The following is a 13,838-nucleotide window of genomic DNA, read 5'->3' on the forward strand; positions in this document are numbered from 1 at the left end:
TGGTCACAAGAACAGAAATGCCAGGACGTTTCTGGAGATGACATTTCCCAAAGAACCAGGGGTCCTTTCTGACTTGGCATCATGCTTGCCATATTAAAGATATATATTCATAGGAAATATTATAATTAATAAATGAATACGGAAATAAACACATCTCAACCACAAATTTGGAGGAAAAACACCTATGATAACATGCATCATTGCCTAAATCCTTTCCCCTCGGGATGCTGACTCTCTCCCTAGATTGTTCATACCCCTCCCTTAGGCTGAATTCTCTCATAACACCCCTTTTAAGTCAGTTAAGGAACCAGAACTATGAAGGGTGAGAAGCAGATTCACGAGTCCTCAGACCAACTGGACTAAACAAGCCTGAGCACTAAAGAGGCTGGATCTGGGCCAGAGCACCCAAAATGTTCCAAGGTCAGTGTGTCCTACGATTGGCAGCCTAGCCCTCAGCCTGGATCCTCTACAGTTGGATATCTAAAAGGCACCTCAAATGTAGTGCATTCAAAATCAGATCAAGATCTTTCTACCCAAATCTAGGTGTTTTTTTTTTTTTTTTTTTCTGCCTGTTTTTGTTTGTTTGTTTCAGATTAGAATGGCAGGGCCATAATCCATTTGTCTCTACAGAAACCTGGGAGCTGTCCTACATACTTTCTCTTTCTTCATTGGTCCATCATGAAGTCCTGCCAATTTTACTTCCTAAACATCTCAAAGCCCTTCTCCTCTGATCTCACCACTCAGCCCAATCCAGCATTCTTTCTTTCTGGGACTAACGCAAAGCATCCTGGTTTCCCCACAGGTATTCTTGTAACCTCCCACCCATTCTCAAGACCACTACCAAAAGATCTCTTATAAATACCAATTGTTCATATTGCTCCCTATGTGTGCAACACACACATACATTAGCCTCTGCTTCAAATCCTTCAATGGCCTCCAAGCTCTTAGAGAAGGAAAAAAAAAAAGACAGATCAGCGAGGGCCTGAGCTGTCTCTCCAGCCTCACACTCTTCCCCATTCTCTATACTCAGGTCCCACTGATTTCCTCAGTTCTCTGAAAGCACTAAGCTGCCTGTCACCTTAGGGGCCATATTGGTCCATATGCTTAGGAAGCCTTCCCTCACTTTATTCACTCCCTCACCTAATAAACAAACGATCCTTCAACTCTCAGCTCAGATGTTACTTTCCCAGTGAAACTATCCCTGATCACCTGAAGTAGGTCAGGACCCCTGTTATATGTTCTCTTGGCAACCTGTCCCTTTATCTCATAGCATTTATCCTAGATTGCAATTTTATAATTATTTTAATAATTATCCTAGTGTAAGTATTTTAATAGTGTTTGATTCCCCCATGAGACTGCAAGCTCCTTGAAGGCAGAAATCACATCTGTTTTATCACCATTGCATCTCCAGGTTTCAGCACAAGGCCCGACACAGAGTAAGTAGTTGATAAAAACACACTGAATGAATAAAATACAGCTCTTCTCTGATTTTATTCCAACCAATCATACCAGGTTCCTTCCAACACCATTTCTGAAGTTCTCCTGAGTTTATCTTAGGAACTTCTGGGGGTTTTACCATCTCTCCTCCTCCCTCTAGAATCTACTACGATGGCCAACCTTCTACAGATCAAGAGACCATACCGCTGTCACCTTCATTATAATGGGTCATCACCATACACTGATGGGCTCCAAAATCACTGCAGATGGTGACTGCAGCCATGAAATTAAAAGATGCTTGCTCCTTGGAAGGAAAGCTATGACAAACCTAGACAGCATATTAAAAAGCAGAGATACCACTTTGCTGACAAAAGTCCACATAGTCAAAAATATGGTTTTTCCAGTAGTCATGTATGGATGTGAGAGTTAGGCCATAAAGAAGGCTGAGCGCTGAAGAATTGATGCTTTCAAACTGTGGTACTGGAGAAGACTCTTGAGAGTCCCTTGGACTGTAAGGAGATCAAACCAGTCAGTCCTAAAGGAATTCCACCCTGAATATTCATTGGAAGGATTGATGCTGAAGCTGAAGCGCCAATCCTTTGGCCACCTGATGCAAAGAGACCCTTTTCCAGGGTCACTGGAAAAGACCCTGATGCTGGGAAAGATTGAGGGCAGGAGGAGAAGGGGGCGACAGAGGATGAGATTGTTGGATGGCATCACCAACTTGATGGGCATGAGTCTGAGCAAGCTCCAGGAGATGGTGAAGGACAGGGAAGTCTGCAGGCGTGCTACAGGCCATGGGGTGGCAGAGTCAGATGCAACTGAATGACTGAAAGACGACAACACTGATGGAGGATTTCCTTACTATGTGTTAGGCACTATGTCAAGTATCAGTAGGTGATATTCACACAGTCCTCATATTAATAGTATTGACACTATAAGGTTCAATACTGAGCGACTGAACAACAACTATAATGTATACATTACTAACCCTATTTGCTGATGAAGAAACTGAGACTCAGAGAGGGTTGGCTAAAACATGGTGGGGCCAGAATCTGAACCTTGGTCTAACTCTGAAGTCTACACTCTTAATGACAACCTGCTCCCCTACAAAATGGAGCTAATAACACCTACTCATAGTGATGTCAGGAAGACTCAGCACAGGAGGCACTTGGGAAAGGATGGCTGTTGCTGCTATTGTGATGTTGAAAGTATTGCGGGGAGGGATAACCACTGACCATTTTTCTCAGAGAATAATCCAGCTTTCCTTCCAGGGCTGAAACAGCTAGACCTAGTTTGAAAAAGATTTTAATAGGAACCAGCATGCTGTGGCAGTTCCAACACAGAGTCTGCAGAGAGGGGAGCTGACGTGCTAACAAAACCAACCCAAAGATCTTTGACCCTGGAAATTCTCCTCTCTAAATAAACTTGGGTTTCCCACTGCAAGCCCCAGACATTGGGCCTACATGAGGGACCCAAACCTATAACCATTCCTTGAATTTCTTTTGCTACCTCTTTTCCTACCTTCCTGTAGCAGAGTAATAGAGAGAATACACTGCATTTGGAGTCAGGAGAGTCTAAGTCCAAATACTGGTGTGCTCGGGACAGAGCAAGTAGGGGGCAACCAAGCTGCCTGGGCTTCAGTCAGAGTCTCAGGGTCCTGGGAAGCCAGGGAATGACGAAGGGCCTTATTTCATCCCTAGTGGCTGGCTTGGGGACGATCCACTCTTCTGAGTCTCTTTCCCTCCTTTTCCTATCACTTACCATGTAAAGGAAGAAAGCAACTGAAGTATTTGAGAATGTCAAGCACTTTCACATGTATATTCTCATGTATTAATAGTAAGTTAATCATTACAATTATCTGTAGCAACAGGTGCCATTATTCTTATTGTACAATCAAGGAATCTGGAGTTTAAAGAGATTACATGACTTGGAATAAATTACTATACAGTAAGTGGTGGAACTAAGATTCACATCCATTTTTGTGAGTTTCTGAAATCTCTGTTCTTATCAAATCAGAAGATGTATATGACTGAGTCTTATAGGAAAAATTATGAAAACTACTTGGATGTGCACAAATGGTAGCGAAGCCATGAAAACTCGGTCATTTCCTTCTTCTGCTCACTCAGCACATTCCGTGTGCCAGGAACTGTGCTGAACTCCAGGGATACAGAGGTGGGCAAGATGTGGCCCCTGCTCCTGAGAGGTTCACGGTCTCATGAGGGGAGCTCTCTAGGGAAAGAAAAAAAGATAGGAGAAAATCAGGAAAACTGGGCAAGAAAGAGAAGGCAGAGGATTCTAAAACAGAACCAGTGGGGTTCTTGGAAGATAACTATTTCAAACCTGGCTGCATGACCTGGCATCACCTGGAGGATTGCTAGAAGTAAAAATTTCCAAGTACTCAATTCCCAGTTCTATACATGGGCAACTGGCCCCAGTAATCCGTATATGTAACAATTATCCTAAGTGAGTCAATAGCACCAGTTCACAGGCCAGATGTGTAAAACTACACTAATCCATCCCCTTCATTCAGGTTTGAGAGCTGAGGGACAGAAGGGGAAAGTGACCAGCCCAAGGACACACAAGAGTCAATGCTTCAGACTCACGTTTCCAGCTCACTTGAAAAAGTCAGATGACTTGAAAATCATTTTTCAAAACTTCAGAATGATTTATTTTTGAGTGTGACAGATGCATTTTTTAAGTGCACATATGACATATTTTATGGACATGGAGTAAGTACTGCTTTAAGGATGACTTATGTGCCTACTGGAAAACTATATTCTACAAAAGTACAGTATGGAAAATAACACAGATCAATTTAGGAGACTAAAGTTGTACAAAGATATACAAAATGGATGCAGGTTTTCATAATTAACAATATTCTCACCCTCCGATTGCCTCTGACCTACATCTGACCTACCTCCTACCTCTGACCACCTCCATCCTAGGGGAGGAGCATGGTAGGACAGAAAACTTTATTAATTAATCAAGTTATTTTGCTGGCTAAAGCCTTATCTACTCACAGCATCTTCCTCTACCCAGAGTGATGTCCCTGGTCACTGAAAAAGTGTTGAGCCTCCCGGTGCTGACTTCTCTGCACTGAACTCAATCCCCCTGCCTTACTAGATCATCAGAAAGATCTTCTCTTCATCCCAGCTTGAGGTTCTTTCCATGGGGCTAAATGGAGGAGTCAGGCAAAGGGCAGAGATACAGAGGGGTTCTGCAGCATGAGGTAAGGCTGGCCCCTCCGTGGGGCTCCAGCGAGCTGTTCACCAGCCACCTCCATCAGCTCCCCTCTCCTTTCTGGTTCACTGTCGTTTGCCGTTATCTGCCTATTTGAGAACTCGCAGCAAACTCTACCTGCTCTTCTTCCTCTCCTTCTTGGCCATCTCCCTGGAGGTCTTGGTGAAAGGAATTCCAATCCTATTCACCTTCTAAGGCTCGCCTACCAGATTAACCACCTCCGAGGCAGAGCTGATCTTTCCTCGTCCACTTGCAGGCTGAAGGCTCCAAGGCTGGTAAGAGAGCCCAGAAGCAGGGGTCAGAGAAGTAGGAAGGAAAGACTCAGGAGAGCTCAGCATTCAAGGAGCTGGATGTAGAAAGGGTTCTGAGGAGGGGCTCATCAGCAGTGCTGAGAGAGGAGGCAGCCTTGGACAGGCTGGAGGTGAGGTTTGGCTTCACCGGGCACTGGCCTCCCCAGCCTGCTCTGCCACTGGGCCAAGTCCCACTCTTTTCTCTCTCTCACATTTTTCTCATCTGTAAGTGAAGAAATTGAACTAGCTTGTGTCCATGGTTCTCATTTCTGATTCTGATCCAATTTCTGATTCTGAAATTCTAGATTTTCATTTTTCCCCCTTTGGCATTGTATACGAATGAGTAAGATTGACACTAGGATTCAATAATAAATGTTTATAATCCAGGATCACAGATTCTGAAATCTTAGAGCTAGAAGAGATTGAGCAATCCATCTCTCTCTTTCCTACTGATTTGATGACAAGCAGAAGAAAGCCCAGAGAGGGACTGCAAGTGCGTGAGGGCAGGAACCGTCGGTCTTATTCTCTGTGACACGCCTGGCGCATTTTCAAAACTACATGTTGAATGAATGAATGAACAAACGACCCCCCTCCTCTGAGATGATGCAGCCTGGGGCAGAGGAAACATCCTCACCACTTGCTTGGAGGGAGGGAGCAGGATAAGGTGGGAGCCTCCGACTGCTTCTGGCCCTGAAGGTACCGTGCTCTCCAGCTGGAGAGCCAGAGCAGAGCCAGGAACAGATTCTCAAGGCTCGTGGTGCCCGCGGCGGCTGGCCACAAAGTGGGCTTCTGCTCGAATCCTCCGTGCTGTGCATAATGAATCACGATGTGTCAATTACTGCATTCTGTTAACAAGCTCGCGTCTGCCTGTGCATCGCCAATGAGCGCCCTGCAATTTGCCACAGATCTGCAGTTAATATGTGGCAGAGCAAGTGGGACAGAGCATTTTGAGACATCCCAGGTCCAGGGAAATCAGGTGGCTGGTTTGTTTTTGGCAGCTGCTGGCTTCGATGATTGGGCAGCAGCATGGAGAAATGTGCTTTCTCCTCTCTAGGGAAGAGGTCGGTACACCCTTTCCTGTCCTGGAAGGAATAGGTTGTCTGACTCAGGTAAATCCAGCTAGAGAAAGACATCTCTGTGCTGTTTTCTCTGAAGTGCCAAATAAAACAGGGCAGAAGTAGAATGGTAATTTAAAAAATCACCTCCAGCATGATTTGATGGACTGGTCATTTGGTCATCAGCTTTGAAGTCTGACATGGGGATTCAAAATCTGCATCCACTACACATGAGCTCTGTGATCTTCAGTAATTCTCAATTTCTCTGTGACTCAGTTTCTACATCTGTAAAATGGGGATAATAATACCTACTTTGCAGTGGTATTTGCAAGGATTAAGTGATAATACATATCAAACCCAGAACAGTAGCTGGTATGTAGTGGGAACACAGTATAAGAACCCCCCATCATATTCCCTGGGGGGATTCTAACCTCCTGAGGAATCCTGGGGCCAGGACCCTAGGCAAAGCCAGACAAGAACCTCTGTCTTAGATGTGTGTGTGTGTGTTTTCCCTGGAGTGGCTCCACAGTGACGACTGCAGTCATGTGAGGATGCCAGGTCGGCCTTCCTCACCTCCACACCGGCTGTGTGAGAGATGAACAAGCCTCCCGGTGAGAGGGGAGGCTGCTCGTTTCTCAGGCAGCACCGCTGCAGCCCCTGACCTACTTTCTTACTAAAAATAGCCCCTCTTAGGTCACTGCCGCAAATTGAATTCCGCTGCTTCACTGCGCCCGGTAGGCAGGTGGGTGGGTGTCAGAGCACATTTGGTGAGCAGGAGCCCCCGCTTCTGTGGCGCATGGCTGCCCAAGTCTGCTAATCCTACACGTCTGCACAGAGGACAGGGGCTCCAGGGCCCACCCCACTGCACCCGGCCTCTCCTCTCCACACACAGCAGGCTACACCTGGCCCTGCTGCCAGGGGAGGTAGAGAAGGGGCCGGAAGGGAGGTTCTGGTTCCTGGGCTTTCATGTCTGAATAACTGAATTCAAATAGGAGCTCCACTCCCTTCTTGTTATTTAACCTTGGGCCAGACACTGGGCTTCCCAGGTAGCTCAGCTGATAAAGAATCCGCCTGCAATGGAGGAGACCCCAGTTCAATCCCTGGGTCAGGAACTTCCCCTGGAGAAGGGATATACTACCCACTCCAGTATTTTTGGGCTTCCCTGGTGGCTCAGAAGGTAAAGAATCCACCTGCAATGCAGGAGATCTGGGTTCAATCCCTGGGTTGGGAAGACGCCCTGGAGGAGGGCATAGCAACCCACTGGGCTTCTCTGGTGGCTCAAATGGTAAAGAATCTGCCTGCAATGCAGGAGACCCAGGTTCATTACCTGAAGAAGGGACTAGCAACCCACTCCAGTATTCTTGCCTGGAGAATGCCATGGACAGAGCAGCTAGGAGGCTATAGTCCATGGGGTGGCAAAGAGTCAGACATGACAGAGCGACTAACACTTTCAAACACTTAACTCCTCTTTCCCTCATCTATAAAAATGGAGATAGTGAAACTGATCTTAAAGCATTGTTGTACAGATTTTTTAAAAAAAGCAGTCGTTGGCCCAGAACAGGTGCGCATAACACAGCCATCACAGTTATTCCTGTTGCCTGGCCTGCTGCTCCACAATGCCTTCATACTGACACTGCTTGTGGCAGGCGCAGCAAGGAACAGGAGGCCCTCCAAGAAGGAGGAAGAATCTAGGCTAAAAGCACCTTAGAGGTACTTAGGTCAAGGGGTCCCACCCGTGACTAAGCATCACAATAACCAAGTGGCTTGTTAATACTGATTCCAAGTCTTTGCCCTGAAGACTGCGTTCAGGAAGCTTGTCTAGGGGTGTGGGAATTTGCATTTTAATAACCTTTCCTAGTGATTCTGACGCACTACTAGGTTTGAGAATCTTTGAATTAGGCCAGTCACCTCCTTAAAAATAAATGGATGAATGGATTACTGAGGTTTTTTTCCCCTTCCATTTTGAGCATAACGCAAGGTCATTACAAAATATGCAGAAAACATGGAAAAACAAAAAGTAAAAGTAAGAAGTGAAAAATAATCAATACCTATTGCATGCCCATTAAACGCCAGGCCCTCTTCTAAGTACAGAGAATTTGGCCATAAGGCAGTTTTGACTCTCCAGAGATGTCCAGGCTATGCATGGAGGCAGACGACAGAATCAGACACAGAAGACTAACACGATACCCAGGGGTGAGAGGCCCCTTATGCAGTGTACCAGAACAGAGGTGAGGGAACAATTGATTCTTTCTAGGAAGCCGGGGAAAGCTAAAGCTGGACTGGAACGAGAACAGGGGATCATCTGCTGGACAAGGGAGAGAGGGGCATCTCAGGAGGGATGTCAGGACATGCAAACACAAAGGAGAAAGGCATTTGTTAAGAAAATGTCCTAGGGTCACCAAAGTGAGGTCACCCTATATGGTAAACAGTGGTGGCATGGGACACTGGTGTGAATGCCTGGGGCCAGATCGTGAAGAATCCCGGAGGACATCAAGAATGTTGCCTACATCGGGGAGTATGATTTTCCTAGTACTTCATATATGCCTTTTGGTTTTCCTGTTTATGTGTCCAAGGTTGTTATTCTTAGTAAACACAACAAATTAGTCTAGTAGATGGGCCATAAATTTATCTAATCCCAATTGCTAGATGTTTAGGCAACTTCTAATTTTACTAGATTATGAAACACTAGGATCAACATCTTTAATCATAATGACTTTTTCCACATTTAAGATGGGTCCTTAGGAGACAGTTTCAGGATATGAATCAATAAAAGTGAATGGACAGCTTCAAGGCTCTTGAAAAATAGTTTCAAAGGATTTTCCAAAAGTGGCCCATTTTTTATAAATGAGGATGTAAAGCCCAGGGAGGTTACATGTCTCTTCCAAGTCACACTGTTGAAAAGAGATGGAACCTAGAGCAATTCTGGAGTCTCCTAACCCCAAGCCCAGGGTCCTTTCTTTATATACACTGTCTTCCTACAGATCAAGAAGGACAGTAAGATTTATTCAGCCAGAGTCTCTGATCACTTCCAGCTAAGGAAGTGGCTTTAGATTAGCAACGTATATGGGTAGAAGATGAGAGTAACATGTGAGCCTCTACATATGAGCTTTTCTCCTCAAGCTTATCGTGTATGCTCCCTGTATAGTTTCCACTTCAGTCAAGTCAAGCATATCTTACACTGTCTTACCTTCTTACCTTTGACCCTATATGAAATGTGTCCTGTTCTCCTAGTCAAATTCTATGCATATTTTAAGACAGACCTACATGATCCAAAAAGAATTTCCAGGCTATGAGCATTTACTATCATAACATCCATATATGATACTATATTGCTTTGCAGTACCTCTTGTATTGACGGTGACCTCTGTCACATCTGACCTCTTATATTAAAATTATTTAAGTTTACCTATGAATAAAAATCTCAAAGGCATCTGTTATCAGAAAGAGATAAAACAAAAAAACCCACCCTCCTAAAGCTAATGAGAATATATTTACTCCAAAAAGGCACTTCTAGAGTTTGATGGGCTCAAAGACAGTTCAATCCATTCCCTCTGACCTTCCACATCACACCAACGGATATCTTGGTAGAACAGAAACAGTGCTGGACTAGGAGACAGAATGTTTCCATGTGCTAAGGTTGGAGAATAAAATGGCAACCCACTCCAGTATTCCTGTCTGGAGAATCCCATGGGGAGAGGAGCCTGGCAAGCTATAGTTCATCGGGTTGCAAAAGAGTCGGACACGACTTAGCGACTAAACAACAACAAAATGTGCTAAGGACCTACTCTGACCAGGCACAATACCAGCTACTTTATATGCATTACACACTTAGAATAACCTTAAAATAATTCCAGCAAGGGCACTATTATTCTCCCTGTTTTTACAGATGAGAAATGTTGGGACCAGAGAGATTGAGTAACTTGCTCAAGGTCAATACCATTAGTAAGTGTCAAAACTGAGATTTAAACCCAGGTATGTCTGACTCAAAAATCTGATTGTTGGTTTTGTTTTTTTTTTCTGCTTTACTGCACTGTCTTGGCAAATGTCACTTCAGTTCTAGCTCTGCTAATCTCAAGCTAGATGGACCCTGATGAAGCCTTCCCGCTGAGCCCTAGTTTGCTCACGTGTGAGATGGGGATAATTTTGTCCCCATCCTGCCCCTCACTCCCACCCAACACACCCAGGGCTGCTGCCATGATTAAATCATACAGTGAATGTAGCAGACCTACACAGATGCACAGATTGCTATTAGAGTCCTGAACATCACCATGGCCATTGTGATGATGCCTGGAGACCCTGCCAAGATTCTCTGTCATTTAAGGAGGATTTAATTGCACTCACTAGACAGCCTCTTCTATCAATAGCATCAGAAAGTGGATGGCTGCAATGCATTTCAAAATCATCTTCAACAATGACTGAAGCCAAGGGGTTAATACTCATAGAAAATTCATTAACCGGAACACTGCACCCCAGAGCACTCTGGGGAATCGTGGTCTCCCAGGACATTTTCCTACTCTGTCATTTTAGATGTATGTATTTGTACACAAATGTGTGTGCACCCACACACATCTATCACCAGCAGTCCATGTCTAGGAAGAGGGATTCAGCAGAAGGAAGGTTGAGCTGGGATTCCACCACTACGGGGCCAGTTATAAATGAGTTGGGGGTATTTATTCCAGCTTTCCAGAGGCTTCTGGTAAAATATCAGGAGACCTGGTTTAAGGTTCAGACTCTGCTGCTTAGCATTTATATAATCTTGGGCTAGATTCTTGACCTCTCAGCCTCATTTCCTTTTACATAAAATAGGGATAATGCCTATCTTAGATACATGAGTTAACCTCCCTGGGCTGCTGTTTCCTCTGCTATAAAACCGATGCCACAGTCACTTTGCGTGACATGCTTATTGTGTCCCTGGCCTGTGCTGAGGCTCCGCAGGTATTCTTTCACTTGTCTTCACAGCTCTGTGGGATGGGGACTATTATCTCCCATTGACAGAAATGGTGACCTGCACTCAGAGGACTTCACTAACCTGTCTTAGGTCACAGTGTTAAGCTGCAGAGCTAGGACTCGAACCCTGGTCTCTTTGATTTGAAACCCTGTGCTCTCAGCCACTAAACCACATTCCTGCCCACCAGAGAGGTGCTACAGGGAAGACATGAAACAACATGTGCTGTTACTATTACTCTTAAGTGACGGGTAGCCCGCGGTCTGCACTCCACTTCTATGTCACATGAGACCTAGGAGGCTCTCTAGAGCTCTGAGCTTGGAGGGGCCCCTGTGGGGCACTGTACATTGTGAGAACAAGCCCTGCTGGAAAAACATGTACTGCTGTGCTCCCCAAATTCATGAAATCAGCCACACTGTGGACACGGGCAGGGGTGATGGATGAAATTCCTCCACAGTTTTAAGGTGAAGGCTGGTTTGGTGGTGAGAGAACCTAGAGTAAAAACTGGAAGACTGAAGACTAAAGTGAAGCCCTCATGTCCAAGGATCAGCACGGATTTCCCTGAAGCTGACGGTAGATTCCAGTGAGGAGAAAGATGGATTCTGAAGACAGGGGAAGCTGGGCAGCGGCCTCCTCACCCTGATCCTCCGCTGCTCACCCTGAAAAGGAGGAAGGGACACATGCGGAAGACACCACATTCTCAAACCTTAGGCGGGATGTAACTAAAAATAGGACTGTGATTCCAATGTCTATTCCTGAGTCCTCTGCCTCTGCACTCTGGAAACCAGATCGTTTCACCCCCCATCAAATCAACCTCCCCAAGGTGCTGGTTCCCACAGCTCAGAGACTCAGGGCAGCAAGAATCATTGAGAGTCTAATGACCAAGTGGTATAGTTGCAGGGCCCCTTACACCCACGATCTCATCTGAACTGTACAACAACCCTGTGAAGCAGGTATTTTCACTCCCATTTTACAGATGAGGAAACTGAGGCCCAGCTGGGCAATAGGACTTGCTCAAGGTCACTTAGCTAGTAGGTGACAGTGCTGACTCCAGAGCCCATGCTCTTTCAAATACCTATGCCTGGTACATTTCAAAGTAAGAAGCTGAGCTTCATCTTAGGCTTAGTGAGTGAGGAAAGCAACACTGCCATCCACCTTGCCTTAGGAAAGGACTCAGCAATGCAGCCATTTGAATGATTCACTCCTATGACTGACAAGAAGACTCCTCTTGGTTATAGCTTCAGCAGCTGCTAAATCTGCTACACCTTCCTGCCCCCTCCAGCTGGCTCAGGGAGTTGAGATTATTTAAATAAGAATTTTAGTGGCCTCCTGCCTCAAGGCATGATCATCAGAGACCTTTAAGTGATAAAACTGTCATAAATCATAATAGAGGATGAGCACAGTCAGGGTTGGGACAGTAACAGGCAGAGGACCTTCTGAATAGCAGGGCAGTAGGTACAGATGCAAAGGAATACCTGTCGAAGTTTACAAAAACACTTCCCTAGCAAGTCCTGCATCGGACCCTCAGATGTAAGCGTCTCCATTTCACAGATGACGAACCCTAACGAAAAGTTAAGGTCTAAGGTTCAAAGTCAGACAGAGGTTGGGATAGCAACCTAAGTGTCCTAATCCCTACCTAGTGCTTCCTCCAACCCATCTGGCTCCTTAAAGTTGTGAAGACAAAAATCTGTAAGAAGTGTAGGAGGAAGAACCCTGTAGTCTTGTCCTCCTGAATGACAGGACCAGGGAGGGGAGAGTGGCTGTGTCAGTATCGGGCAGAGGCAGCACAGAATCTGAAACTCTGGCCTTGAGAATCAAAACTTTTTTTCCAAATCCTCCCTTTGTATGAACTTGGGCAAGTTACTTCATCTATCTTGTAAAATGTGCTTCATGATAGTATCCATCTTATATGATTGCTGTGACAATTAAATACGAGAAAATAAACCATACATGCCATCTACACCAAGGCAAACCTTGGTGTTAGCTGTCACCATTTTCACCATCATCATTTTGAAGGCACAAAGGAGGTGCTCAGTGAGTGTTCATTCCTTCTTCTTTCCCTTGCTCCCATACCTCCCAGTGCACAACCCTCCATCCATTATCTGCAGACCTGTCAGAGGAGGTCTAGGGTTGGAAGAGCCAAAGGGGGCTTGCTTCTTCCCAGGCAGCCTGCCGGGGCTAGCCTTGCTTTGGGGCGGGGGGTACTGAGCTGGCACATGGTCATTAATCACGCCTTTTCTATATGCTCTCAGGTCACAGCCCAGCAATTAGTGACCCCATCCTGGATTTTCCTCAGAAGACAGCTTTTGCAGGTATGGATCCTACTGAGGCTCTAACTCTCACAATGGCATCCAGGTAGGCCCCTGCAACAGTTGGCCAAGAAAGCAGTTTCTGCCCTGGGCTAAATCACTGCAGCAGCAGGAATAATCACAGAATGGTCATGCTGATGTAACATTACCAAAGGCACCGTGACAGCATACCCTATAGCCACTTAGCAGAAACATTATCCAAAAACTACTTATGAAGATCTGCTTCACCAAGCTCTCTTTCCAGAAACTCTCTGGCCTCTCCACAGAGCTAAACGTCTTCCTGCCAATCTCCTACCAGGAACGTCTATTTGGGTGTTTCACAGGCATCTCACAGTTGTGTATGATATGCGTGCACACTCAGCTGTGTCTGACTCTTTGCAACCCCATGGACTCTAGCCCACCGGGCTCCTCTGTACATGCAATTATTCCAGTAAGAATACTGGAATCAGTTGCCATTTCCTCCTCCAGGGAATCTTTCTGACCCAGGGATCAAACCTGCATCTCTGGCATTGGCAGGCAGCCACCTGAGAAGCCCATCTCACACTTGGTTATGTTAAAA

The 13,838-nt window shown here is 45.6% G+C and overlaps 1 protein-coding gene across 4 annotated transcripts in view; it reads right to left on the minus strand.

Moving 5' to 3' along the window:
• The window catches only part of SERGEF (secretion regulating guanine nucleotide exchange factor), a 255,185-nt gene that overhangs the window by 59,269 nt on the left and 182,078 nt on the right, over positions 1-13,838 (minus strand). Inside the window, exon 11 of one of the 4 annotated variants that reach the window (XM_018059618.1) lies at positions 3,228-3,669. The exons of 2 other annotated variants lie outside the window; for them this stretch is intronic. In XM_018059618.1, the coding sequence (XP_017915107.1) occupies positions 3,563-3,669 (107 nt within the window). In that variant the 3' untranslated portion in view covers positions 3,228-3,562. Of the gene's footprint in view, positions 1-3,227; positions 3,670-13,838 lie in introns of those variants that run through there. One more of the 4 variants, XM_018059620.1, reaches the window with a different exon arrangement.

The sequence above is a fragment of the Capra hircus genome, chromosome 15 (genome assembly GCF_001704415.2).
Source record: "Capra hircus breed San Clemente chromosome 15, ASM170441v1, whole genome shotgun sequence".
Taxonomy (NCBI): domain Eukaryota; kingdom Metazoa; phylum Chordata; class Mammalia; order Artiodactyla; family Bovidae; genus Capra; species Capra hircus.